The sequence below is a fragment of the Trichoderma harzianum genome, assembly GCF_003025095.1.
Source record: "Trichoderma harzianum CBS 226.95 unplaced genomic scaffold M431scaffold_3, whole genome shotgun sequence".
Classification (NCBI taxonomy): domain Eukaryota; kingdom Fungi; phylum Ascomycota; class Sordariomycetes; order Hypocreales; family Hypocreaceae; genus Trichoderma; species Trichoderma harzianum.
This window is the reverse complement of record NW_020209251.1, coordinates 3,139,024-3,164,952: the sequence shown is the minus strand read 5'-3', so window position 1 is coordinate 3,164,952 and position 25,929 is coordinate 3,139,024. Positions and strand designations below refer to the sequence as shown.

General features: G+C 46.3%; 11 protein-coding genes across 11 annotated transcripts; 5 read left to right on the top strand and 6 right to left on the bottom strand.

Moving 5' to 3' along the window:
• Nucleotides 1-422: 422 nt before the first annotated feature.
• Nucleotides 423-1,294, top strand: M431DRAFT_14917 (hypothetical protein). The gene is made up of 2 exons (XM_024912789.1): nt 423-1,050; nt 1,105-1,294. The coding sequence occupies exon 1, from the start codon at nt 516-518 to the stop codon at nt 1,047-1,049; it is 534 nt and encodes a 177-aa protein (XP_024778091.1). The 5' UTR covers nt 423-515; the 3' UTR covers nt 1,050; nt 1,105-1,294.
• A 139-nt stretch (nt 1,295-1,433) lies between these two features.
• M431DRAFT_479895 (hypothetical protein) lies at nt 1,434-2,492 on the bottom strand (the record flags this gene model as incomplete). Its single annotated transcript, XM_024915814.1, has 2 exons — nt 1,434-2,074; nt 2,429-2,492. The coding sequence occupies 2 exons, from the start codon at nt 2,490-2,492 to the stop codon at nt 1,434-1,436; spliced, it is 705 nt and encodes a 234-aa protein (XP_024778090.1).
• Nucleotides 2,493-3,708: 1,216 nt separating this feature from the next.
• M431DRAFT_48260 (hypothetical protein) lies at nt 3,709-4,293 on the bottom strand (the record flags this gene model as incomplete). Its single annotated transcript, XM_024916050.1, has 1 exon — nt 3,709-4,293. A coding segment is annotated over one exon (585 nt), but the record flags the coding sequence as incomplete, so codon positions are not given.
• Nucleotides 4,294-5,916: 1,623 nt separating this feature from the next.
• On the bottom strand, nt 5,917-7,023 carry M431DRAFT_492631 (hypothetical protein; the record flags this gene model as incomplete). Its single annotated transcript, XM_024917021.1, has 4 exons — nt 5,917-6,016; nt 6,097-6,619; nt 6,662-6,881; nt 6,928-7,023. The coding sequence occupies 4 exons, from the start codon at nt 7,021-7,023 to the stop codon at nt 5,917-5,919; spliced, it is 939 nt and encodes a 312-aa protein (XP_024778088.1).
• Nucleotides 7,024-8,042: 1,019 nt separating this feature from the next.
• Nucleotides 8,043-9,275, top strand: M431DRAFT_549144 (hypothetical protein; the record flags this gene model as incomplete). Its single annotated transcript, XM_024921281.1, has 2 exons — nt 8,043-8,218; nt 8,273-9,275. The coding sequence occupies 2 exons, from the start codon at nt 8,043-8,045 to the stop codon at nt 9,204-9,206; spliced, it is 1,110 nt and encodes a 369-aa protein (XP_024778087.1). The 3' UTR covers nt 9,207-9,275.
• Nucleotides 9,276-11,219: 1,944 nt separating this feature from the next.
• On the top strand, nt 11,220-12,815 carry M431DRAFT_505915 (glycoside hydrolase family 4 protein). The gene has a single exon (XM_024918717.1). It carries the CDS (start codon nt 11,373-11,375, stop codon nt 12,669-12,671), a length of 1,299 nt encoding a protein of 432 aa, XP_024778086.1. The 5' UTR covers nt 11,220-11,372; the 3' UTR covers nt 12,672-12,815.
• Nucleotides 12,721-15,408, bottom strand: M431DRAFT_110853 (hypothetical protein). Its single transcript, XM_024911774.1, has 9 exons — nt 15,290-15,408; nt 15,170-15,205; nt 15,022-15,111; nt 14,786-14,952; nt 14,311-14,731; nt 13,807-14,233; nt 13,592-13,746; nt 13,186-13,503; nt 12,721-13,132 (listed from the first exon to the last, which is right to left on the bottom strand). The coding sequence occupies exons 1-9, from the start codon at nt 15,344-15,346 to the stop codon at nt 12,905-12,907; spliced, it is 1,899 nt and encodes a 632-aa protein (XP_024778085.1). The 5' UTR covers nt 15,347-15,408; the 3' UTR covers nt 12,721-12,904.
• A 1,350-nt stretch (nt 15,409-16,758) lies between these two features.
• On the bottom strand, nt 16,759-18,176 carry M431DRAFT_549132 (hypothetical protein; the record flags this gene model as incomplete). Its single annotated transcript, XM_024921280.1, has 3 exons — nt 16,759-17,084; nt 17,156-17,660; nt 17,691-18,176. 3 exons carry the CDS (start codon nt 18,174-18,176, stop codon nt 16,786-16,788), a joined length of 1,290 nt encoding a protein of 429 aa, XP_024778084.1. The 3' UTR covers nt 16,759-16,785.
• Nucleotides 18,177-19,338: 1,162 nt separating this feature from the next.
• Nucleotides 19,339-19,929, top strand: M431DRAFT_3375 (hypothetical protein; the record flags this gene model as incomplete). The annotated part of the gene is made up of 1 exon (XM_024914399.1): nt 19,339-19,929. The coding sequence occupies one exon, from the start codon at nt 19,339-19,341 to the stop codon at nt 19,927-19,929; it is 591 nt and encodes a 196-aa protein (XP_024778083.1).
• A 1,140-nt stretch (nt 19,930-21,069) lies between these two features.
• Nucleotides 21,070-22,290, top strand: M431DRAFT_3374 (hypothetical protein; the record flags this gene model as incomplete). Its single annotated transcript, XM_024914397.1, has 2 exons — nt 21,070-21,246; nt 21,313-22,290. The coding sequence occupies 2 exons, from the start codon at nt 21,070-21,072 to the stop codon at nt 22,288-22,290; spliced, it is 1,155 nt and encodes a 384-aa protein (XP_024778082.1).
• A 1,376-nt stretch (nt 22,291-23,666) lies between these two features.
• M431DRAFT_505911 (hypothetical protein) lies at nt 23,667-25,194 on the bottom strand. Its single transcript, XM_024918716.1, has 3 exons — nt 24,462-25,194; nt 24,205-24,411; nt 23,667-24,157 (listed from the first exon to the last, which is right to left on the bottom strand). The coding sequence occupies exons 1-3, from the start codon at nt 25,125-25,127 to the stop codon at nt 23,732-23,734; spliced, it is 1,299 nt and encodes a 432-aa protein (XP_024778081.1). The 5' UTR covers nt 25,128-25,194; the 3' UTR covers nt 23,667-23,731.
• Between the last annotated feature and the right edge of the window lie 735 nt (nt 25,195-25,929).

Sequence of the window (25,929 nt, the reverse complement as noted above, 5' to 3'; positions counted from 1 at the left end):
CAGAGGTACCCCGCCAAGTAGGGTGCAAAAAACATCGCCGCTCATCGCCTACAAGTTTATAGTGTAGACCGGTTGTGTTTTTTGCACCCCTCATTGCCCCCACGTAAGATTCCAAGAACACATCCGCACCATTTAATCCAGCAAAATGCGACATTGTGATGTGACCCCTTAGTCATAGGGCCATGAATTATGTACAATTGACTATAGGATTACCCGCAGCAAGTCCATTACGTTAATAGCAGAGGCGAACTGCCTGTGAAGCCGTGAGTCATGTCGACAGTATCAGCTATCCAATGAGTTTGATGTGAGCTTCAAGTGGGGTTACTGAGCGTGATCTACTGTAATATATAGTGAGTAACCTATAAGATCCAGAAGATGAGTCACACATAGCACTTGCGCGCAACAGACTTATGCGGTTGAAGATTGGAACTCAAATTTTGGTGCATCTGCTGTTTTTATTATCTGTCTAATTTTCCACCGAAACAACATCTTTATTACAATCTGAGCCCAACATAATGGAAATTCGAACCTTGTCAGCTGACGATTGGGAGTCATGGAAAGCTGTGCGCCTGAGAGCTCTGGCAAATGCTCCTGATGCCTTTGGATCGGGACTCAACGATTGGGTTAATGCTCCGGAATCTCAATGGCGTAGCAGACTATCAATACGAAATGCAATTGATCTTGTAGCATACAGGATTGATGAGACCGCTGGCGACCGCGCAGTTGGAATGGCAACCGGGATCCCGACAGGGAATGGGGGCGCTGAGATCATCTCAATGTGGGTGGACCCTGGCTTTCGAGGCAGAGGACTTGCTTCTTCTCTTATTGGAAGCATTGCGAGCTGGGCCGTGCAGTCTGGATTCATCGAGCTTCGACTTGCAGTACGACCAGATAATGCCATCGCACAATCAGTGTACCAACGCAACAGCTTCATTGTATCTGACGAGCCTGGTGATGAGATTCCTGACGGCAGGCGAGAAATTATTATGGTTCGCAACCTCAAAAATAAGCAGGCCTCCAGTTCCCCAATAACGCTCGAGAATCGTTAGAGTAAGTTCCTAGAAGCATAACTCATGTTGCCTTGTTTTAACGTACGCCGGGCAGATGGCATTTTTATAAAGTTCTGACAATTGGAAATATTAGAGGTTCACTCAAACTAGACATGTTATTGGTAGTGATAAAAGTGTTTTACTTCAATAAGCAGGAGAGCTATTACACACATGGGATCTGAACTAGCTTGGATAGAGAGCAAGTAATTCTGGAGCTCTTTGTAAATCAACTTACAGATATGCACTACGTTCTACATCGTTCCCTTTACTTCCACTGACATAAAAAAAACGATTAGGGTAAGATTTATTACTACATTTTGTCGCTTACAACAGGTCCCATCAATTTGACTTTCTTTCCAGGGCCATTTCTGCGCTGCTTGTTAGCTATACTAATACAAAACATTCTCCATTAGCCGCTTTTATAAAGTTGGGCTTCATTGCCTTCGAATACACTCCGCTAACTTTCTGCTCCTGCTCCAAGGCCCAATCTACCGTTCGCCCAACATCGTTAAGCTGCACGCTCTTATATAAGAGACCGTTGTATGTAAATAGGGCATCATGGTTCGCCAACCAGTACTTTGGCTGTATCCTCCGATACAGCGCCAACCCACTCTTGGCCCCGAAGGCAATTTGAACTCCGATTAGCCCGCTTTCTTTCAAGCCGTGCATCAGAGCCAGTTTCTCTGTAAGGGGCTCAGATTCGAGGAAAGCATTGAGATGTTTTTCGTCCACCTGGCTTCCGTGGATGGAGGTTACAATACTCTCGTTCACTTCCTTTCCATCATCACCAGTATGCGTCCACACTAGCGCCCATGCTGGGTTGACTGCGCGGTGACCAGGTAGGAGCCAAAATCTTATGGGCACCTTCAGCTGAAAACGATATCGTCTGGATGAAACGATTCTAGAACCCTTTGACGCATTATATCCAACAAGTCCAACGCCTACTACAGAAGTACCTTTACCTCCACGGCAACCAGAAGTGTCTCCTCCTATCAAAACTACGACACTTGCATCGGGGGCCAAGTCTACCGATATTAATAGCCGGGCTCAATAGAAGTCTGCAAAGCAGAGATGCAGATGCTTAGTATTCAAGCGACACCTTCATTAGCTATTCGTTGTTTTGAATGGACTACCAATTCTATCGACTACTATATGATGATGAAGCTATCGGATCGGAATATGAGCAGGGATAACAGTATAGAAAGCCCTCATTCAAGCATGTTCAACTCATTCATAGACTATGGTTCTCACCTATGACTCTGTTTGACCAGCTAGTTGGCCAGCACTAGCTACCAGTTTACTTCGAATCGAATACACAACCTAAAGATTCTCTATCAACGAACGGCGTTCCTAAAACTACCCTATTCTCCATAAGTTACCACCTGATGCCGGCGACACAATAACTTCAAATATGGAACACATAGCGTTAGAAGAAGCCGCCATGCTGTTGCTGGATACCAACGGGGCAGCTTCTAAGATCAGCCTCGCTATCCTGAAGCTGCTGGCTCGATGTGTGTGGGGTGTCCCCTTTACTGTCTCAAATTCTACTCTGATTGCGGACAGATGGTCAAACGATCTGAGTAGTACCCTTTACTCAAGACTTCACGTCTCATAAATGCTGACTCAACGTTAAAACTGGCCGAGGTTCACATTGTATTCTTCATTCATTCTAGCGCTCTGTTATAAGCAGATTAACGGCGGTACCGGTTAATGTTCAAAGGAGATAAAGCTACATCAGAAGAAGGCTTTTGTTATGATGAGAGATATGGAAAGTAATTTATGGGCCTGCCCAATCAAAGCAACCCTTCTTGACATGATTATGATACTTGTTGCACTCGATGTAAGCGATTATTGGATCGTTTGCTTATTGGAATGCCCCGTCGAGCTATATTTCATAAACTTCCTATGGATTAAATCGCGAGCAGTCGACAAAACTCGATCATAGTCGTAGAGGCCATAGCTGCAGTCTTGGGTGATGTCCCTGCAGCTGGCTGGACCTTTGTTTTATCTTAGTATCGTGGCCCCGGAGAGAACTCTTATGGCTCAAAATAATATATGTCCAAGACATCCCATAAAAAGATAACAATTAGCCATGCAGGGAATTTACCTCACTCCATGTGTAGAGAATCCTGTTTCACTCAGAACTCCAAGAACTCCGTGCCTTTTTAGGTTATCAGGTCGATACTTAGCATTTTGAGATGCAGAAACTCAGGGTTTTTTTTTTCTGCTATTAATTTCTCCCATTGATCCGTCTCAATTCTACGTTTTTGATAAATGGCTGGTAGGTATTGTACGTTGCCAACCCAGTAGGCTATACTTCGTCGGGCCGGTAGTTCCTATAGTCCTGTTGCTCCGGTTAGGCTTTGTGAATCTAATTTATTCGCGTCCACCCCAGCATATCTCCTATGCTGCCAACCCCTCTATATACACATGACCTCCTTCTTACATTTCTCAGGAAAAGTCTAAACTTCCGGGTTCTTAATCAGCATATCTTGAAGCAACAAAATGACATGTTGAGCATTCCAAACAAAAGTGGGTTTAACTTTTCCATAATAATAGCCCGTAATGAAAGATTGAGTATTGATGATATACTGCATTCTCATCAAAACATTATTACTCTTTCCTATGGTTTATATATAGATTCAGTGTATAACATTGGCTCTTCACCCCTTGATATCCTCCATTGATTACTATATTGTAATATTTCAGGGTAACCTTCAGTGGCCCAGCCCCATTTCTCCATGAAACCTGGAGTAGCTTCCCAACTCTGTGGTCTATCTGGATCACCCCATAATATCAGGCATTTTCTAGTTGCCGTTAAATTCTCGTCAAACATATCGCTTCGAACCAGTTGACCATGACTTTTAAGAGGACCCATTGTTTCCTTTGAAGGATATAACATCCGGCTCACAGGATAGCCAATTAAATCAAGGATGAGTTCCCAGTGATTGAAACGATGCTCATTCAGAATGAGGTTATCCCTTATCCTTGGAAAAGGAAGGAAGTCAATATAGGTCCTATGGGGAAGTCTTCTCTGCAATTCGGTAGGACACAGGCAAATGGGCATATCGGAAACAGTCGGGATAATGACGGTCTTGGCTGAAAATGGTTCCATGATGTTTGCTTTCACGACATCACTCGATGATTGCTTGAAGTAGTGCTCTGTGACCTGTGAGAGAAGAATTTTGTTCCTGAGAAACCCTCGGAAGGCGTTATAGTTGACGAGATGAAGTAAATGGTCCGAGAGAGGAGATATTATCTGCCGTGATGGAGGTTTCGTTGCCAAAAGTGAGGATATAGATTCCAATCGCTGGCCGTAAAACTCCACATTTACCAGGGGTGACTTGTCCGCTATTTGACAAATGATAACTTTCGTGTAGCTCGTAGTTACACTCGTCTCATCGTGGTTGCCACGTCGCCGAGTTGTGGCTAATGGAGAAACGAAGGTGCCTTGACGAGAGCCTACCTCGTCCAGCCTCCATCGATCAATCTCAAATAAAGGTAACTTTCTTTTAGAAGGAGTCTGGCTTGCCAAGTCTACTTCCTTTAGGCGGGCTCCTATCATCAAGTCGGCATTAATGTCTTTAAAGCACCCACTGTCATACTCACGTCGTGCTCGCTGATCAAAGCGGTTCCGCAATCTCTTCTGCAATCTCTCGTTCTGGGAAGTAGAGGCATCATGGGCTAACCCGTGTGAAGCTGGCCCCACTTGGAGACTTAATGCACCTCTAGGTGGCGACATGATCTCGTATCACTAGTTGGTTCCGAAATTGGCGATCAGTGCGCTCATAAACCCTCATTACGAAACGTTTGCAAGTTAAAAAGAGGAAAAGATGTCAGTTAGGCAGATTGAAGAGGGTTTTGTTAACAGAGCCTACCAAGAAGGTGGACGTGGCGGATATGGCACTAAAACACCAACATCAGCAGTTGTCTGGCAGGGCAAGCAAGGGTTAAAAGGAGACATGGTAAACTAGCCGCGGACTGTTTGCTGACACCGAGCGACGGCGGACTTTGTTGACCCGCTTTCTCCGCCTCTGGATTCGGCTTCTACGCATTTACCGTATATCATAGACTACGTGTGCAGTAGTTGAGTAAGGTAGTTACTTTCGATGTTACATGACGGTCGTAACCAGAAATACCAAGGTGACTCAAGGAATAGCAACAAAAAATGCGGATAATATGCGATTAGTGCAGTTAAGGGACCTTCTGTTCTATGAGATATGACGGGAGGCATATAAGTGTCTGGTCAAGAACAAAGGGAGTTGTCTGCCAGGCTACCAGGAATGAGGCAAATCCTAGCTGACGTCGACAACTGTTCTTAATCAGGGTCTAGGGACAATAAATACAGACTAATATTAGGTAACAGACTACAGGCTAGCCTAGATGACCAGATTGGACCGCAAGGGCCTGTGAAGGGCACCTCTTCAGTTGAGGCTGAGATCGCGCCTAAGACTTCATTATCACATTGGCCCCCTTCAACAGCGAGCTTTGTCTTAAGTATAAGCAAATAGATGAATGATAGCAATATGCTCTATGTAGTATCTTGCTGGATCTTTTTACACGGCATCTAGCAGCCAAACAGTAAGACAAGCAAATGTTCCCTTGCCCTATCTCAGCTATCCACCTTAGAAGCCCCAATATTGCCCTTGTGTCATTGCGACGGGGTTCCACTTATAAAAGACACAAGTATGTGAGTAGGATCCAAGGGTAGTTCATCTCTCTCAGCTGTGAGCGAGCGGTCTGTTTACTCTTTATTGATGATACATAGCCCGCCTATTGCGCAACCAACAACTAGACCATGCTCGTCTCGGCACCTGAAACTATATATGTAGATACAAAGTTGAAGGGATATCAACCGCCCGTTACCTTATTTCTCAAAGCTAATGCTCATCATCCTTTTCCCCATGGACATGGCCGGAGCAATGTTTGTAAACAGGAACCATCCTTTTGAGTACCACACTAGTAAGCTAAACAGTTTAAAGTTATCCATCTAGCCTGTCGCGCGGTTGCGACCCAGCGTGATTCCGTAAAACTTCTTCGAGCTCACAGCGTACTCAGGCAAGGCATCTGGCCTCCCGCCAGAATCGTTGGGAAGTTCTTGATTAAGTGAGTCGCCCAGCTCTCTGTGTGCGTCGCTCTGTTGGGTTCTAGGCTGCCTGCATCACCTACGGCAAAGATATTTGAGTGGCCCTCTACCTGTAGCGTCGTCGTCTGCTTGAGGTAACCGCCTGCGTTGCGCATACTAGCCGGTACAAAGGCTATGTTGGGCGACAGTCCAAGGGTCAGAATGTAGGGTTGCACCATAACGGATGATATCATTCCACCGCTGCCACGCATCTTGATGATCGTATTCGCACACTTAGTTGTGACGTCAGTAACATTTGTCTTCGGCATCATCTTGACGCCCAGGTTCGTGAGCTCAGTGACAGCTTGCTTACGCACGTTCTCCAGCACATCAGAAGGCAGTGGCAGTGCGTCGTTGTAGATGAAGATAACCTCCTTCTTGCCCTGACTGGCATATTCGAACCCAAGCTCGCCAGCCGTCTTTGTTCCCGTCAGGCCGCCACCTGCTACGACCATCGTTTATGCCTTTCTGATCTTGTCCTGCAGACAGTGCAAGCTATCCAAGGTGGTACCAGCACTGGCGCCCAACTTCCACGGCATTCCATCCTTAGCATACGAACCTGTGGCGATGATGAGGTGGTCGTACTTGACGGCCTTTTGACCACCTTTGTTTAACGTGACGGTAAAGCTGTTGCTGTTCGCATCTAGCGAGCTGGCGGCGCCGAGTATGAACTCAAACTTGTTGGTTGGGTACTGACTGAATTGGGGCTCCAGATCCATTGGAATTTTTATCGTCGCTGAGTTGACCAGGGACGATGGCGCGTGGCATGGCCAGAGCAAAGTGATAATGAGTGTTCGGCGCCACAACGAGAAGCCTATAGTCTTTAGACTTCGAGACAACCTGAACCATGGCCTACCGGATTACTGGCACCGTACTCAATCCGGCGCCCAAAACCGCGATGGTTCTCATGGTGCCAGGTTTAGAACGTAGAAGCTATAGTTCATGTATATGCCACTTTGTTGAGGCCGCAGTGCTCTTTCAGGGACTGAAGGCGCCATCACAGACTTTAAAAGCTAAAACTCTCAAACAGTAGAGTGGTTGGCGCATCAACCGTGTAGGACCGTAGGTGAATGGCATTGTGCGGTAACAAACCTCCAGACTTAACAAGCATACTCTATTGAACATCAAAAGCATTTTTAGTTACCAGGATATAGATGATGAAGGGGTTTCAATGACAGATCTGGCATTTTGTCAGAGAACAGCCTCTACAGTAGAGCATCTATTCCAGCAAGTTGTCGAGAACCGCGCGCTTTATGATTTGAGCCAACAGCACTAAAACGTACATGTAGATGCACATAATTCGAGCTAGTGAAGTCCCATCAAGAAGGAGACAAGGTGTCGCCTAGATGGGAGGCAATAGTTTTCAGGGGTTCGCGTTAATATATATACCCGTCATCCAGAGGTGGATGTTGGCTCTAGCCAAAAATGGAAAAAATGTCAGATAGGCTATTCTACTCATACGAGGTTCGGGTTCGAATTAATGCCGAGCAATGCCAGCATATTTTATTTTATCTATACTCGTATTGGAGACCTGGACGGAAGGACTCTTCTGTTTCCTCTAAAGTAGTAGACAGGGGTCAAACCATTGTTCCAGCACTATACTGCATATAGAAAAAATGTCAGTTAGCCCTTGTCAGCTATTATAATACTAGGGAGATGCAAACTCCGTATATCGCTACCAGTGACATGTTGTCTATGCTTAGAAGTTTGCCGCTCTATACTCTTCCTACTCAGTTGATGTCGGAACAGTCTCCAAGTCGCTGCAGATGCAGCGGAATTGTGGGCTTGGAATAACATAAAAGGCCTTATCTCCCGTGCTCTTGAAGACATGATGAACATTAACTTAGACATCACATTTCATAGTCATCATGTTGCAATCCTTGGCCGTGATAGCCCTTGGGCTTCTTCCCTCTATTCACGCCATTACGCTGACATTACCGAACCAACTTATCAACAACCCCGTTAAGGCAGAATCAGAGGTCCGCGCAGGAGACTTTGATGGCTCGAAACTGTGGCCGGGTGCGAATGAGACATCATACGACTGGTGAGCCTCTGTTTCTGCTATGCGACTGAGTTTATACTTACACTCCATGAAAAGGTGGTATTTTGATGCTGTGTCTGCTACAACAAATGAGTCTGTAACTGTTGTATTCTACAATACTGGCCCCGATGGATTTCCTTTTGGCTACAACGGCGGTGGTCCCTTCTCAGTCGGCATCTCTGGCTCCTTCGCCAATGGTAGCCTCTTTTCGTTAACCGCTCCGGTGACCGGGGACGTGGTCATCAAAACCGACGAAAGTGGTATTTCTGGCGAGTGGAGCGGCTCCGGCTTCTCATTCTATGGTACCAGCCTCGATGGCCCCAACCCAACATACGTTTTGAAGGTCGACGCCCCAGCCATCGGATCTTACGGTACCGTCACGCTTCGTTCGAGGGCGCCGCCACATGTGTCGTGTGGCCTTGGCCACTCTGGTTCTGGAGAAGAGCTATTTCCAAACGTCTTCTGGGCAAACGCGCAACCTGATGCTGACGCAGTCGTCGACCTGAGAATTCAGGGAACTCCCGTGCAGTTTGCCGACGGAATTGGCTACCACGACAAGAATTGGGGTGACGCGCCTTTTGTTTCAGTCACCTCATCATGGTATTGGGGCCATGCACGGTTGGGGCCTTACTCAGTGGTTTGGTTCGATGCGATTGATAAAGCAGGGAGGGAATATTTCTCCGGCTATGTAAGCCAGAATGGAGAACTGTTACAGGGCAGCTGCACTAAAAATGCTGTAGTGGTGCGACCGTGGGGAAAAAACAGCGAATACCCTCCTAAAGCAAAGACGGGCATTATGGAAGGCTTGGATATAAAGTTCGATTTGGGAAAGGGAAAAGAAATGTTGGTTAATGTGACTACAGGACTTGTTTTGATTGAGACGGACAACTATGTTCGAACAGAGGGAACAGCCAAAGCTACGATAAAGGGGTCTGGAGGAAAGGGAGCGTATGAGGGTCGCACTCTTTTTGAAGAGTTCAAATTCAACTAACAGAGACAAAGTGCGAGGATAAGAGTGGAGTACTAGTGTTATAACCTAAGCAAGATATATACTCATGGGCATTTTTTACAAGAGAATAATATTGCAGCCCAATCTTTATGATCTCGACAATAGGCCTTCAGGGTATACAGGGTATGTATTCATAAACCCTGTGTAATCCAACTAATAAAACTAAAGTGATATCCAATCAACATAAATGACAGGCACCCTCTTCTAGTAGACATCTCATTCCTGAATATGATGCAAACCTTTGCCCCTTGGTAAATTGATCGAAACAAAGGCTCTGAGAGAAAGCTGAAGGAAGGTCTCCTTCGTCTGCTCTTTGTGCAACGTAAAGGGATAGCTTTAAGCCCGATTCCTAGGATTATCTGTGGATTTGGGCCCGCAACACCCATGAACTAGTTGAACGTGCAGATGACAAGCTCAACCTGCAGATGCACGATTCATATGGTACGATTTCAGGGCCAGATATACATGGAACCTGGGTTAATACATTTTGCGACAGCGCCCGAACGCGACTGTGCTGGTAGTACTTTGGTCACCCCAGCGGCATCGGCATCGCTCACCGCTAGTCCTAGTATCATAGAGATATAAACTTCTACATTACCCTTTCTTATGACTTCTTCACATACTCGTACTGCTGCCGTGAGCGGGATGCCACAATTTGACGTAAGCATTGTTGCAAGTGGATACGCAAATACCTAGGTATGTAACTTTGCATTCAGGTACTAACCAAACCACCGACCATGGGAGAGTTGTTGGTCCAACTCCGTCTAGCCAAGTCGGACTGATTCGTGATGGGTGTTGCAGTATTGCCTATGGCACTATTTACACACCATACAACGAGCCAACTGAGATTGGACCCGGGCAGCTTTGCATTGAATAGAGGTCCAAGGTTGCCTTTTTTTGCTGCCACGGAGTAGATGAACAGTCTTGTGCATGCGACAAACCTTATGAAAGCTTTGGTAGTAAAGAAACGTTATCTATTTGGGAAATGGACAGTTCGCGATTCATGTTTTGGAACCCCATGCATTACCATTGCCAGGCCTGCAGCTAACTCCATGCCGAATATCCATGATGAGCAACATGGTGGCTATCATTACAGTCACTCTTTGGTACGAGGTGGCCTGTGCTAGCCGTTTATTTGTTAGAGCTGTAAAGACGGCAGTGAGATTTGCAGGCCACTGTGACACTTTGAAGAATATATAGTTCAATAGCTGAACAAGTGCTGTGACGCGATTCTAATTGTCCATTGCAGTTCAATCCAAGTTTTGAATACTGCGCTCGTGAGAAATCTTTAACTAAAAACGATGGTGATGTTGGCTGATTTCATTGCATGTTCGCTTATTTTTACTCGTTGTTGACCACCATAGCTACCACTATCATGGAGCCTGGAAGGACTGCCTCGCAGTTTGATCTCGCCAGATCAGTCGAGCCTCCCTGAGGACTTGTATTTACCGTCCTAGACTCCGAGCTAGTTCTACAGGGGAGGCCGACTTCGAGGGTCAGCCATACTTCAAGCGCTACTCAGCATTTCTCTCGGGTCACCTTGATAAACTGCTAAATATTGGTGTCTAATCCATGCATAGGTGAGCTAAATCACTCTTACACCACTACCTAAGACACTAATTGAATTTAACAGTCATTTATAGTCTAAATGATTTTAACCAATTTAACAAGCTTGAGTTTAGCAGTTTATCCATAGTACCTACAGTGCGATAATTATGCGTCCCTTAGAAATATATTTTGTGGAGGAAGCTGTAAACGCATGCTCGTACTCACTATGGCCTTGAAAAGGTATGTAATGAAACACGTTCCAAATTCCCAATTCGGTTAAAAAATTATCAACCATACAGCTGACCTACGAACTCTCTACATGTCATTTGAAACAAGTATTTTTTTTTCCAGGAAAAAGTCGGAGCCGCGGAGTGCACGAGATATCCTAGCCTACTCTCCAACGAGGTAATCTCTATCGCAGAGCCTAGTATAAGACCGCCTGTATATAAATATCGTGCTTTTCTTTGTCTCTTGGCCAATTGATCTACATCACGACTGTTCTATATCTTTCTGGGTTCATAGTCCCCTATATCATTACAAATTGTCCATATAGGCTTTCTCTTGTCACAAATCCACATTCTTTCTGATCTTTACTTCAAGATGGCGCCTCGTATTGTGCTTATCGGGGCAGGGAGCGCTATGTTTGGTTTGGGTGCGGTGGGCGACGTGTTGAAATCCAAGCCACTCGAAGGCAGCACCATCGTTCTGAATGACATCAACGCTGAATCTCTTGAGTTTGTGACTGGGATCGCCAACGAATATATCCAACAACAGAAGCTCAACTACAGCGTCGAAGCATACGCTGATTTAGATGACGCGCTCAAGGGATGTGATTTTTGCGTTATCTCAATTGAGGTTGGCGACCGCCACGCCCTGTGGGAACAAGATTGGAAAATCCCCATGCAATACGGGTTCAAGCAAGTTTATGGAGAGAATGGCGGACCAGGCGGTTTGTTTCACGCACTCCGAATTATACCGCCGATTCTCGAAATATGCGACAAGATTAATAGAATCTGCCCGGATGCACATGTCATCAACCTGAGCAATCCGATGGTGCGCATTATGCATGCCATTAACGCCAAGTACCCCAGGCTTAAATGTACCGGAATCTGCCACGAGGTCTTCTCTCTTATTGAGCACCTTCCCATCATGCTAAACACATCTGCGGAGAATCTGGAGCTCAAAGCTGGCGGCTTTAACCACTTCAGCGTCTTGGTTGAAGCGAAATACAAGGATTCGGGCAAGGATGCCTATCCTGACATCCGGGCAAAAGCTCCCGAATATTTCACCAAGGCCCCAGCTGTTTTCGGATATATTGGAGAGCGCAAGCTTTTTCAAGAGATCTTGAAGCGTTTTGACGTCTTGCCTATCACCACAGATAGCCACTTTGGAGAGTACATTCCGTGGGCCCAGAGTGCCGTTGATCACCGTGGCATCATGGAGTTTTACAATAGTTACAAGTCTGAGATGGCCGCCAATCGCGACGACGCTATGGGCCGCGTGGCCGCGGGAACGCCTGTCGACGAATACTGGCGAGTTGTGAACATTATCGAGGGAATCATCGCCGACGACGGTCATTATGAGATGTCGGTCAATATCCCTAACGACGGCTTCATCGACTGCCTGCCTCGCGATCAGTGTGTCGAGGTCCCTGCTACTGTAGATAAAAACGGTGTCCACGGCGTGAGGCTCGAGCCATACCCTAAAGCATTTGGTAATCTGCTTAAGCTTCAGGTTGCTGTGAATGAGATGACCACGGAGGCCATCCTGACTCGATCAAAGAATGTCGCCCTGCAGGCCCTGCTTGTTGACCCTGTTGTCGATAACGCGCAAGCTGCTGCAGAAATGTTGGACACCATGATATCTCTGCAGCCAAAGTGGCTGGGTTATCTCCAATAGCGTTGATACTAGGGTGGAGGAAACAGAAGCATACAAAAAGAATTTGAGTAGTAAATAGGGGCACTAATGCTAGATTACAACTTTGCTCAACTATAGTATAGCTCGTGAAATTGATAGGTTATGGCATAACCAATCGCGTAAACATAGATTCTTTGATGATCCAAAAGGGAGAAAGAGTGTAACGTTAGAGTAATCAAATTGCTCCCATGTAATTGTCGAACAATAACCAGTAGTTAGCTTGGTCCCTGTCTCGTATTATGTCCCGGGAAGGCGAAAGGGTCGCCTTGGCTAGCATAAAAAGGCCACTCAAGTGATAGTTCGTCAGGGAGCTGAAAGTTGAACCCTTCAAAAATGGGGTCATTAAATACCGCATTTTGTGTTCTGTTGAGTCCAATGTCAGAATCGCTTGTGAAAGCATTGTCCTGTCTAGCATCCGGGGGATCTAGGGGGAATTCTCGTTCCTATATCACTCAGATCGTTAGCAGACATACATGACAAGCATGATATGTCGCACCTGTAACAAAGTCTCTTGTTCTGACAGGGAATCGTTTTGCGCAAAGAGCAGACGTGGATCGGTTGAAGGAATGGCGCTATGTATGACTTGATTTCGCCTGCTGTTCTTCACGGCCTCGGTCATGTACGTGTCAATGCGCGCGACATGATTCCTTAACTTTAATGCAATACCGGACGACGATTTAATTGCTGTTTCAAGGCTGCTTATGAGATCGGCCATAGCTAAGAGAGCGGATCGTACTTGAATAAACGTCCACTGTGATGAAGGTGCAGTAATAACATAGCCTAGAATGTGTCCTACACCTGCAAGGTGATGAATCTAGAAGCACAGTCAGCGTCGTTTCTCTAGAACTGTAGTACTGTCAAAGGAATGAATAGTTTCATGCTACAAAGTATTTAGACCCTACCATAGCCGTGGACGTCGAGCGTATATACGCCGTTGGAATTGTTAGAAGCTCATCAAGAAAGCCCCCAGCCATGGTGCACAGCTGATTAACGCTGCGGTCTTCAGTCCTGGCAAGGACCATTTTCAGGGTGGTTAATGTGATCGTGGCGTTGATTGCTGCGAATGACCGAAATCAGGATGGTAAACATGATAGAAGAGGTAGATCATGGTACGTACCTTGAAAGCCGTACCTGTCTTGATGTATTTGACCCGTCAAAGGGCGAGCTTCCCTAAGCTCGATAGGTAACGAATCATACATTTCCTGCGAGACAGCCAAGATATTGGCAACGTTCGAAGTATCTGGATTTGTATTACTGGAGAGCAATTTGTCCATCAGACTACCTCTTCGGGTTTGTTGTGAGGACTGTGGATGTTCTTTCTGAACGAAATGTTCCAAGATGCGGTACAGATCCGTTACAAAGTTCCATCCCCGAATGAAAGACACGTGATCGTCCCCTCGGAGATGGACGTCGGTCTCCCCAATATCGCTATCGTCATACACCTCAGCCGGATATAAGACCTGGCATTGTGTCTGGCCGCGCTGGCGGATGCTGGAACCGAATATTGTGGCAAGGTAGACGTCAAAGTGGTATTGTTGCCAAAACTATCATCTCGAGTTAGGTCACTATACCTTCTGCTGTCAAGCGAAGCATATCGAAGCTGATCGAGTGTTTTACTTACCAGCCGACGCCGCTCCTCAACTTCAATGGCAGTGAGGCCAGGCGGCCATTTACTCTCATCATTGAAGCCTATCTCAGCACACATGGCCAAATATCTATGAAGGTGAGCATGGCAGCCTCGGATATTGTTATATTCAAGACATAACATGCCCAGCAGTGCTTCGGCGCGCATAAAGTTGAACTCAACCTCGTCCGTATGCAGGACCGGAAGAGAATTAATGCAGGCGGTGTAAAACATGCCTGACAACGACGAATTATTCTTGACCTTTATAACCGATGCAATGCGTGGGGGTAACTCTCCGGATAGTCGGGTGGCGGCAGTTGCGCAAACCGCCATAGTTAAAGTATGGAATGATCGATCGGACAAGTATCGCCTGGCTACAATATCTGCGTAGAAGCTCGGCCAGTGGAAATATAGAAGGCTAGCAGACTTATCAATGGCAGAAACCGGAAGGAGTTCAAAGAAGTCAGCCTACATGGGATAGACAATCTGGTGATATTGATCTGCCAGGTATTCTATTACCGAGGTATCAGCAACATGAGAATATTCCCATGGCGAGCCCGTTCCCATTACCAAGCTGTATGTGGGCGATTGCCGCTGCAGTTGGCTGGTAACCTTGTCAGTCCTAGAGCGAGCAGGTGGCTATGATACGCTTCGTAGTCAGTGAAAATGCTCACCAGTTCCATTGGGTTATTTGGGCACACAACTCACCCCTCGGCGCTTGAATGGTCGATCGAATTTGCATTCTGCGCCATATGAAGCGCAAGGTTGACAAGACTGCGGCGTCGGACCCGGTGCACACTGCGCCGAATCTCTTTTAGCGTCGTGCAAGATTGCAGTCTATGTACAGGCTGAATACCTTAAGAGACCCATGGTGGCATCTATCGCAAGCCCTCTAGAGACCACATGCAGTGTCAGCGATATCCAGATTTCGCAGCGTGGCAGATGTCATGGTTCGGCCGGGTCCGGTGCGACGTACCGTAATGCGTCTCCTCTTCACAGGCTGCGAAGACGGAGGCTGACTCCCTGAGTCCATAGTCTACCTGGGTGGTCTAAGAAAGAGCTTGAGATATCCAGCACCAAGAGGGCGAACCGGCGCTGTCTGATGATTCTGGGAGCTAGCGGGGGCGAAGTCGATGGTGGTAGTAAATGTTTGTAAGGTCTAGTATAATTAGCTAAGGAGTGCTATTAAAGTGGAGTCTGGATATAAGTATTCTTATGCACGCAGAGATCGAGCTACCTAAAGAAACTAAATGTTTCAGAAAAGCAAATCATTTCAGGCTCCATGAAGATTTATTGACTCTCAAGTATTACTGAGGGTAGAGATATTGTCTAGATATGTCCACATGGGTGTGGCTGTTCGTGTACCAAAGTTCAGCAACGGCGGGGAAGTGGATATACAATCATTATTGCAGTATAGGTATTAAAATATCACTGTCTTTCGTGCTCTATTAAAATTAGCCGAAATAAACGACATGATAGGCTGATAATGGAGATATGTGTGGCAAAGAACAAGAGTCAGGGGTGGGATCCAAGCGTTAACTCGAGTGGGTCATGTTCTTCTCCCATCCATTTGACCGGCATGTGAACTACAACAACTGAGCTAAGAACAGTGATAAAGAGATATCTCAGCCCAAGAGCTATGACGTGTAAGAGCTTGAATGAAGATGAGGGAATGCACCTACAAATCTTTGAGAGAGTTAGTTCTAAAACTAATGCGTTCGTAGACGTTGAGGTACTGACCAATCGCCATCTCTGTTGAGTGAATACTTTGTGGCAGTAAACACGGAGATACGAAGCTCTCATAATAACCTCCAATATTCTGTCATTGACTTTCCTGGGTTTTTTGTTCAATCCGTCCTAACTCTAGGATACCCATTAGGAGGTAAACTAGGTTAGAAACTGTATCAGCACGCGTCATCCCGCGGGGGCTCTTTTATCCCAAGAGCAAGGTCTATTAAGCTAAAACCTTCTCGGTCTAACAGTATATGTATCTAAGACTCTCTTCACCACTTCCTTCTTTTACTTTGTTTTGTCTCAATGAACCCCTGAGGGTATACATATGGGTGCCCGGTTATGCTGTAGTCGAGTAACAGGCAGATTCCAGATGGCATCAGCTGATTTTCTGTCCCACTTGGATACACAGTATGCATATCTTCGCTATGCCACTAATAGAAGCAGCAATCCAATGCAAATATTAGCAACGGCGGGCGTTTGTGCGCCCTCTACTAAAGATTGCACTCCGCAATTCAAGAGTGGATGTGAAATAGAGGATTGACCGTATCTAAGAAAACGTCTCGACTCTCTTACCTAGCTCATAGGGGGACGTGGGGGGACTCAGGTGACTATGATACAAGAGTGTCACTTCGTGATTTCGTAATATTATCATCATCATATGTATTTATATTCGTACTGGTACGGTATCATTAAAGGAGTGTGTCGTTAGCTATCTTGAACTATGATGCCTAAAGTACATTACAGATACTTTTGGTGAACCCGGACCAACTTCTTGTTCAGGAACTCGCCAATTCCCAACTCGCCAAGCTCCCTACCAAATCCAGAATTCTTTACACTCCCAAATGGCACATCCGCACCAGCATTAAGAGCGGAGTTGATAAAAACCATGCCGGCCTCCATCTTGGCAGCAATCTCTTTAGCGTGCTTAATGTTGGAGGAATAGACTGATGAACCGAGGCCAAAGGTGGTCGCGTTAGCAATTTCAATAGCCTCCTCTTCCGTGTCTACCACGTATAGGGAGGCGACGGGCCCAAAGTCTCTTGTTGGTAGAGGGGGTTTTCTGGAGAAATATTCGTAATAAGAGTAGGCTCCATATAGCAGCCTGGACGGCCAACACGCTTTCCACCATGGACAACTGTAGCACCTGCAGCCCTAGCCTGCTCGACCTGGGCCAAAATGTCACGGACGCCACTCTCTGCAAACAATGGCCCCAGTGTAGTTGATCGATCCATTGGGTCGCCAGGCTGCATAGCTGAGAAAATTTTCACAATTCCCTCCTGAAACTCGGCGCCGCGCTCCTTACCAATGATGATGTAGCGCTTAATGGAGGCGCAAGCTTGACCCATACAAATCATTCTGCCAGCGGCGGCCACTTGGATAGCTTCTTCAAGATTTGCATCTTCCAAAACGATGAGGGGATCTGAGCCACCGAGCTCTAGCACGACCTTTTTCATATTGCGGCTAGCACGTTCTGCTACTGCAGCACTGGCTCGCTCACTACCGGTGAGAGTGACTCCCCGTACGAGAAAGTTGTCAATCAGGGCGTTGATCTGAGAAACGGAGCACAGAAGATTCGTATACACCCCGACAGGTGCCCCAGCATCAATCATTAGCTTCTCAAAGGCTAGGGCACACTAGGGCACGGTGGATGCAGGCTTGACCAGCATGGTGTTTCCGGCCACAATCTGAGGGCCGGCCACACGAGCAATCTGATAATAGGGGAAGTTCCAAGGCTCAATAGCTAGGATGACGCCGATCGGCTCAGAAATGACTTCGGCACCGGGTACACCAGGACAAGGCACAGTCTTCAGGAACTCTTCACCGTTCTTGGCGTAGTATTCCAAAATATCTGCCGAGATGTCCACTTCCACCTCCATTGCACTGATGGTCTTACCCATCTCCATGACGGCAATCTCGGATAATTCTTGCTTACGCTCGCGCATCAAGGCAGCAGCTCTGCCCACGATTTCACATCGCTTGACAACAGGAGTCTCGCGCCATATTTTGATGTAGGCGTCGTGAGCCTTTGCCAGCGCCGAGAAGACCTCTTCATCCGAGGCGCTCTGAAAGCTCTTCACCAGCAGCCCGGTAGCAGGGTTGGTGCTGTTGTAGTGTGAGACTTTGGACATTTTGTTTTCAGGTGTAATGAAAATCAAGAGATATGTTTGTTGTATAAGAGACGAATTGGATAAGGTTGGATATAAAAGTAATAATAGAACTTGTGATGTGTATTGAGATCTTCTGCTCTCTGTTGCATGTAAGTGAAACTGATGAAGGATAAGAAGATTCGTAAAATGATTTCGAAATCATGAGCTACTTATATATATATCAATCAACTGGCGATAACGCTGATGATTCTCTCTCCTCTCGCGCCTCGGCAAGTAGAATTTGTGTCGAGCAATTCGTCAAACGTCACGTCGGTGCATCACGGGGTCGCCGGCATTGCCTCAAAGTGGCCTTAGAGCAGTGAGTTCTTACGTAGTTAGAGAATCTATGCATGATGGGTAACAGAGCTAATGATGATAACTGAGGGATATCGAGCCTTGAAGCCTTCACTCCGTGTTCTTGAAGCATACGAACAAGGCGAACCGTGTCCACTTTTATTAAGACTGTGGGAACTTCTCGCGCCTCTCGCGCCTCTCGCCTGTGCTCGCTCTTGCGGCTTAGCTTGACTTAGCGTCGGCGTTCCATTTCCCTTTTGGATACGAGTCGTTAACGCCGCCAACGTGCAAAGCAAACCAAACTTATCCACAGAGCACAGTGTCTCTAAAACGGCCTTGATGATGGTGGAAAATCTAGGGCGGAATTCATCCTCCGTGATGCTTCGGCAGTTAAGGTATCTGACGTTTCTACGATTTTTACCTCGTTCCATTTGTCCTTTGTCCTATCACCGATAGAGCATGCTGAATAGTCTCGCGACGCGCAATCTTGACAACTTTGTCCCGGTTAAGCAAATGCCAGCAAGCTCTATACGCCCTGCTAAACGCATACGATGATGGTTCCGAGAGAACTAGGTCTCCATATTGATCGATACTCGGGTCAAACCGGCAGACTTGTATATAGAAAAGGAATGAGGGAATTGAAAAAAATGATATTCCAACAGAGAATAACCATTACTATATAATCACGCATTAGTCCGCAAAAGAGAGCCATCTTTTCTTTACATCAATGGTTCGCCTGATCATCTTAGCATTCATCTACTTTACAATCACTTTCAGGTCAAGAACCTATTGAGCTATTTGCATACTCTTTGTGTCTTCTTCCAATCAACAGCTCAATCAGTCCGAGAAGATGGATCAGCCCCATCGTCTACAGCCTATCCCTCCAAACCAACTCACTGCTGATCAAAGGGCTCTATTTGATGATATTGTTGCGTCTATTGGTGTAGACTTGGATGCTACACATTCTTTTGTTACCCAAAATGAAGAGGGAGCCTTTGTTGGACCGTTCAATGGCTGGATTCATTCACCTATTACGGGAGCTGCAATTTGGAATGTCATCAAAGAAATGAGACGAGACGAGAAGCTGCCACAGAATCTACGACAAATTGCTATTGTTACGACTGGATCACATTTTAAAGCCAATTACGAAGTATACGCCCACGCATCGATGGCACGACAATACTTTTCCGAGGAGCAAGTCAATGCTCTGGCCACTGGGGCACTTCCTCACGGGTTCAAGTCAGAAGAGGAGTTGGTATACAAGTTTACAAAGGGACTAGTGCAAGGGGGCCCTCTGGCCGATAACATATACGCAGAGGGGGTTAAAGTTCTTGGTGAAGACAAAGTCATTGAGCTGATTCTTTTGGTTGGGCTGTATTCGTTGGTTTCTATGTGCCTAAATGGATTCAATGTTCCTGTGCCAGCCACACCACGGAACTAGGTACCTCCTGATGTACAATTACCTAATTAAGAGAGCATATTGGTAGCGAGTAGAGAATAGACATCCCCATTTCCTTATTAATTTCACATGTCCAGAGAAACGTAACTATGTGTGCCATAAAATACATGTCTCACAGGCATCTCATTGATTGGCTTCATATTCCACTATATGTGTATCACTCAAAGTATATCAAATACAGAATTCTTTTCTCCAAACTGACCACAGACTAAAGTGCTCTATCTAATGGGATTCGAGAGGTAGAAGGATATAAATGTTAACTACTTAACCTACACTAGTGTAAGTATGAGAAAACAGACATCCTTCCTTATATGGAAAATCTGATGAAAAACGAACATCTTTGATGTTTGTAGGGCATACTGGTTACGTACAAAGTGAAAAGAATTATACATAGCGAAGTTGTCTCATGCAATGGAAACACTGGTATGAAAGATGTATATTTGCACGTCATCGTGTATTTCATCCAAAATCAAGCCTCGCAATCCGTGAATAATTATAAATCTTCAAGTCTAGCTCCTTGCCACAAAACCGAGTGAGAACTGATAGTTAATCAATAAGACGAGCATAATTGCTCAATTAAATTCCATGTTGTTCCCTGAAGGAGAATTATGCCACCCAAGCGCTGAGACTTTGGGGTCCGATAGCCAAATATGGCATAATGTATGTAGCCAATCACAAGCGGGCGTCACTAAGAAAAAAAACTCAAGGCCGAAAGCCGACGGCTAGTGAGCTTTTACTAACGCCGATGACTTACTTTTTCGGCTGTTCAAGAAGTCTCGCACCATGGCGAGTGATACTCTGCCGACCTGCGCATTGACTCAAGAAGTTTGTTGCCGGGAACTCCGTATCGAGAAGATGTCTAGAATTTGTGATGTCACCCAAAATGATAGGGATGGAACAGTATAAGAACAACAGCATGTCCAGGAATAAAAAATCACTTTGTCACTCACAAGAAGTAGAATCATGATCGCCTAGACACACTAGCCCTTATTTCAATTACAACTTTCAGTCACTGTTATTTCAATATCACCGAAGCTTTCAGTCACCACATCAACTACCAAACTCATTGCCAATATTTTATTCTCCATAGTCTAAAAACTCAACAGGTCACCTTTTCACACGATGGCGTCTAACGACAACAAATTCGAAGGCTGGGTTGCGTTAGACAAGAATGCTGCCGAAGGCCAGATGGTCTGGCAAACCTACGAGCCCAAAGCTTGGGAAGAGACCGACATTGATATCCAAATCACGCATTGCGGAATTTGCGGTACAGATATCCACAAACTTCGATCAGGATGGGTAAGCAGCCTAGGATAAAATATCTCCTTGTTTATTTCTCAAAGGCTAATATGATATTCCATACAGGGCGAGACAGCTTATCCCGTAGTTGTCGGCCATGAGTTAGTTGGCATAACTGTCCGAGTAGGCAAAGAAGCAGCAAAGACAGGCATCAAAGTCGGCGATCGAGTTGGAGTCGGAGCACAAAATGATTCTTGCCAGTGCCGCAAGCCCCCCCAGATCCGCGAGGATCACTCAGACTGCGACGCCTGTGCAACCGGCAATGAGGTATACTGCCCGAATATGACGTTAACATATGGTGCCCAATATCTCACCCCTGCTGGTGGAAAGAGTATGGGGGGCTACGCTCGCTACCACCGTTGCCCGGCTGCCTTTGCTTTCAAGATCCCTGATCAGCTAGCTAGTGAGCACGCAGCACCAATGATGTGTGCTGGCCTTACCGTGTTCTCGCCACTTGCTCACTTTGGAGCTCGCGGCAATGACCAGGGTCCTCTTGAGCAGAGGCTTAAGGGCATGAACGTTGGTGTGATTGGGATTGGTGGTGTGGGCCACTTCGCTCTCCTATTTGCCAAGGCCATGGGCGCTGACCGTGTCGTGGCACTCTCTCGTCGTGCCGATAAGCGCAAAGATGCTCTAGCCCTTGGAGCTGATGAGTATATTGCTACGGCAGAGGACGAGGGGTGGGAGAAGAAGTATGCTAGCTCGCTGGACTTGATTCTATGTGCCGTGTCAAGTTCTAGCATGCCACTAACCGACTACATCAACCTGCTGAAGCGTGATGGCACCTTCTGCCAGCTCGGCCTGCCGGACGATGGCCTTTTTAGGGTTGGGGCAGGGCCGATAGCTTCACAACGTCGGAAGTTAACCGGAAGTTTCATGGGCTCGCCACACGAAATTCGGGCGATGCTCCAGCTCGCTGCTGACAAGGGCATTAAGCCGTGGGTTGAGCAGTGGCCTATGAGCGAGGCAAACCGCGCCATTGTTGACATGGAGAAAGGAAAGGCAAAATACCGCTACGTATTGGCTAATGATCATCAGGTATAGTAGCCTGATGGCGTCTCCGTATTGCTCCATCTTATTTAAAAGGCTTGAATTTAGAAAGTTTATGTATTCTAGACATACGGTATTGTGTATCTTAGGCAGCAAAATGGGTCTATGTACTTTGAATATTACAAATCTTACAGAGAAACATTGTCAAGTACCCTATCCGTCAATGAGTTCGTTCCCAGGGGCTGTCGCCCTGCACCAAAATAAGTATGACAGACAAAACTACCTGTTTGTAGTTGTTTCCCCATAAGCACGAGCAATAGTTATTATTGGAGTCTCATATCCCGAGGTTCTAGGGCAATAATTAATAGGATAGATTGCTTCTTGTCCCTACGGGAGTATCGCAAGTCTCGTGAAAGATTTACTTTGCTATTATCCACGCTTGGGGGATGGTCCTGCAGCCCGCTAGAAGAATAGTGGATACATTATTTAATATACCCCGTCGGGCAGATAATCACAATAATCCGTCAAGCAGTTAATCATACTTAGGGCAAGAGAGGAACGTACGGTATGCAAGCAGTGCCTGATGGAGAAGTAAAGCAGGCACTGCACTCTCCTATATCACTGCTTTTGCAGTAATTGTATAAGCATAATCGCCTAATAGCCATTATATACACGTTAACCACCACCACTAAGAATCATGAACTCGCAGTTCTTTAAAATGACAATTTTCTCTCTATAAGTAAATCTTCATGTTGGCCACTTCATCTCCTGGGACGTTACACTTGGTCCCAATACAGTGTCAATTTTGTGGTAATCGTACCGTATGCTGTGGCGATGAAGGATACTAGAGAGACGATTGAGGGGGCATTTGAGACTTAAATATCAGGCATGAACCCTTAAGCTCACTGCTTATGGCTCGAATTATTGCAATGAAAGTCTCAAAGAACAGTTGGCGACAGAAAATCGGTGGAGTAGAGCATAAGTTTGCAAAGCATTGGGAATGTTTCAAGGGGAGACAAAGAGGGCGCCGTGTTGCGGTATCAGCGATTAAACTTCTACAGTATCTAACAGGCTGTTTATAATACGTGGGTGGCCTGTAATGCGTTATTAATACTTGCTCGAACTTTTATTTGGAACACCGACAAGCTCGTAGACGGACTGAAGAGATTCCCCGATGTTTTGGGGCTTATCCTCAAGGGTAGACTGACTATAACATACCTCAAAGGCAGTGACTCTCTCCCTTGTGCTTTCCACTTAATTTAAGTAACCATTCACCGGCTCACATCTATTGATGCGCAGCTAGTATATAACAGCATGGTTACAGTGACTCTTTGCTACTTGGGCTAGCCTTAAGGGTACACCCGCGCCAAGTTGCTACACATTTGTATGGTTAGAAACGAGCACCAGAAGGTCAGGTCTCTGAAGTGGTTCCAAAGAATATCCACGGTTCTATTCAACGCGTAGGTGTAACTGCGCCGTTCAAATTTACAATATTTTACCTCTCACAAGAGCCTGATAACCTCTTCCGCAACTCGTCCTTGGCCCTCGCACACATCTCTTCTATATTGATATCGGCAATAATCCCATTCCTTTTCTTGATTTCGGCCTCAATCTTAGTGAAGTCGTTTCCAATCCCTTCTGCACGTAATTCGTAGCAGTCTCCAATCCACCGACTGCTCTCTACCAGCCACTGCGCTCTTGATCGTCTCTCCGCATCATATGTAGCAAACACGGCCTCCAATTCATGCCGTGACTTGACTTGCTCGTCTGCGAGCAGCTCCGCCAACATAGCACTATCTTCAATGCAGAAACCCGCCCCAGCGCCATGGTGAGGAGACGTAGCGTGCGCAGCATCGCCTGAGATGCAAATGCGGCCTTTATAAAAGGTTGGAGCGGGATATCCGAGGTCAAATATCGCCCACTGCCACTGTTTAGCAATGAGATGTGAATTGAGAACGAGTTACTTACCACGTTGAGTTTCGGGTCGAGCAACTTTAATAACTTGATGACTGCGGGCCCATAATCCTCGAATTCGTGCAGAAGCTCGTCCAGTTCGCCTGATCTGGTTAATCTCTGAGCGTCAGGCCAGTCTTCCGAGGTCGTTCTGAACGCAACCAAATTAAGAGTCTTTCCATGGTTCACCGGGAAAGTTAGGATATGTTTGTCATGCCCCATCTAGAAGCATTAGCCCAATCCATAATCGCGGGGTTGAGCAGAGAACTTACATACATGCAAGCATTCTGAGCTCGCTCTTCACCAACAGCGGCACACGCATCCTCCATCGGAATGAGCCCGCGGTACGCATATTTGTGTGTATAAACGGGCCGAGCGGATGGATGACCAGGGCCAACTATGGCCTGGCGCACCCGGGACTTGATCCCATCACAGCCAATGATAGCGTCAGTCTCCGCTACAGTCCCATCGTCGAAATGCATCACGAGTCTGCCGTTGCCATCTTCAGTGATGTTTTGAAGTCTTTTACCAAACCTCACAAGTTGCTTGGGAAAGAGTTTGACCGCCTCGTCCAAAAAATGAGCGCGGTGGAGGCCGTTCTGGCCAAGACTATTCGAAATTGTGAACGCTGTTGCAAGAACACCGTCGGACGTTACATCGCTGTATGCATCCACATAATCGAACCAAACTTTCTCCTTGGACGGCCATAAATTTCTAGTACAGACTGTTTCAAATGCTTCGTAAATGCCCTGATGGCAAACTTTCATAGCCTGGACAGCATTAGGGCTGAAGGAGACACCTGCTCCAATCTCTCCAAATGAGGCCGCCTGCTCATAGAGAGTGACTGGAATCGACCGAGAATTGAGAGCAATCGCCAAAGTCAGCCCCGCAATTCCACCGCCAACAATTGCTATGTCAAAGTCCTTTACTGGTGACATTTGTAAGCTGGGTGTAAAGTGAATGGACTGGGAGATAGCTGTTGGGCACAATGAGGACGGAGATATGAGCAAGATCTGATGTGGTAACGCACTCTTCTGGATGAGCATCTGGAAGCCGTCCATTTATAGCCCGAACCAGCGCTTTCGTGTATTTAGATGGCGGGGTTATGTCGACGGGACACGGGGAAGACAGTGTCCCACATTATACATCGGCATCCATGACATATCGCATAGTTCGGAAGACCCGAAAATCGGGGTTCAAAGCACACAAAGCCGTGGTTTCCGACATCGCGAGTAGAGTTAGATGTAAAATGTCCCAATGCCTTTCTGTCCGTCTGCAAAGCCAGTTCTCGGAAAGCGTCCCGATGCTAATCCCTACTTCCGATCTTACCCCACCTCTGACACTAGTGATACCGAACCCTGCTGCCGATTTTGCTTCACCTTGGATACTGAAACTAGAAGTGTGTTTATAAAAGTAGTCCGGGGTATAATATTGATGATGATAAAATAGATTCTGGTTTGTAGACTGAATGTTGGGTATAATTGAATGATGACCAAAATTGCTTGACAGACATGAGAGCATAAGGTAGACAATGTTACAGGATATTGTCCTAAAACATTCCAGGTGACTCGCATAAAAAGTTTCGCGTGGTAATTACCGCACAAGATGTATTAACATCCATTACTTTATAACTTTAGCTCACCGGTCGTTTTGCTCTGACATATACACGCATCAAGGGAAGTTCGCTTTCAATATCGATTGACTGACGTTCCATTCTCGGACTACCTAGGTACCTGTTCG

Coding starts and splice junctions, on each gene's coding strand:
- M431DRAFT_14917 (XM_024912789.1), top strand. CDS start 516: ATGGAAATTCGAACCTTGTCAGCTGACGATTGGGAGTCATGGAAAGCT.
- M431DRAFT_505915 (XM_024918717.1), top strand. CDS start 11,373: ATGGCGCCTCGTATTGTGCTTATCGGGGCAGGGAGCGCTATGTTTGGT.
- M431DRAFT_110853 (XM_024911774.1), bottom strand. CDS start 15,346: ATGGACTCAGGGAGTCAGCCTCCGTCTTCGCAGCCTGTGAAGAGGAGA. Junction 15,206..15,289: donor TGAAGAGGAGACGCATTACG/GTACGTCGCACC, acceptor TGTGGTCTCTAG/AGGGCTTGCGATAGATGCCA. Junction 13,504..13,591: donor GCTCGACGTCCACGGCTATG/GTAGGGTCTAAA, acceptor CTGTGCTTCTAG/ATTCATCACCTTGCAGGTGT.
- M431DRAFT_505911 (XM_024918716.1), bottom strand. CDS start 25,127: ATGTCACCAGTAAAGGACTTTGACATAGCAATTGTTGGCGGTGGAATT. Junction 24,412..24,461: donor CTCAGAATGCTTGCATGTAT/GTAAGTTCTCTG, acceptor TAATGCTTCTAG/ATGGGGCATGACAAACATAT. Junction 24,158..24,204: donor TCGACCCGAAACTCAACGTG/GTAAGTAACTCG, acceptor AAACAGTGGCAG/TGGGCGATATTTGACCTCGG.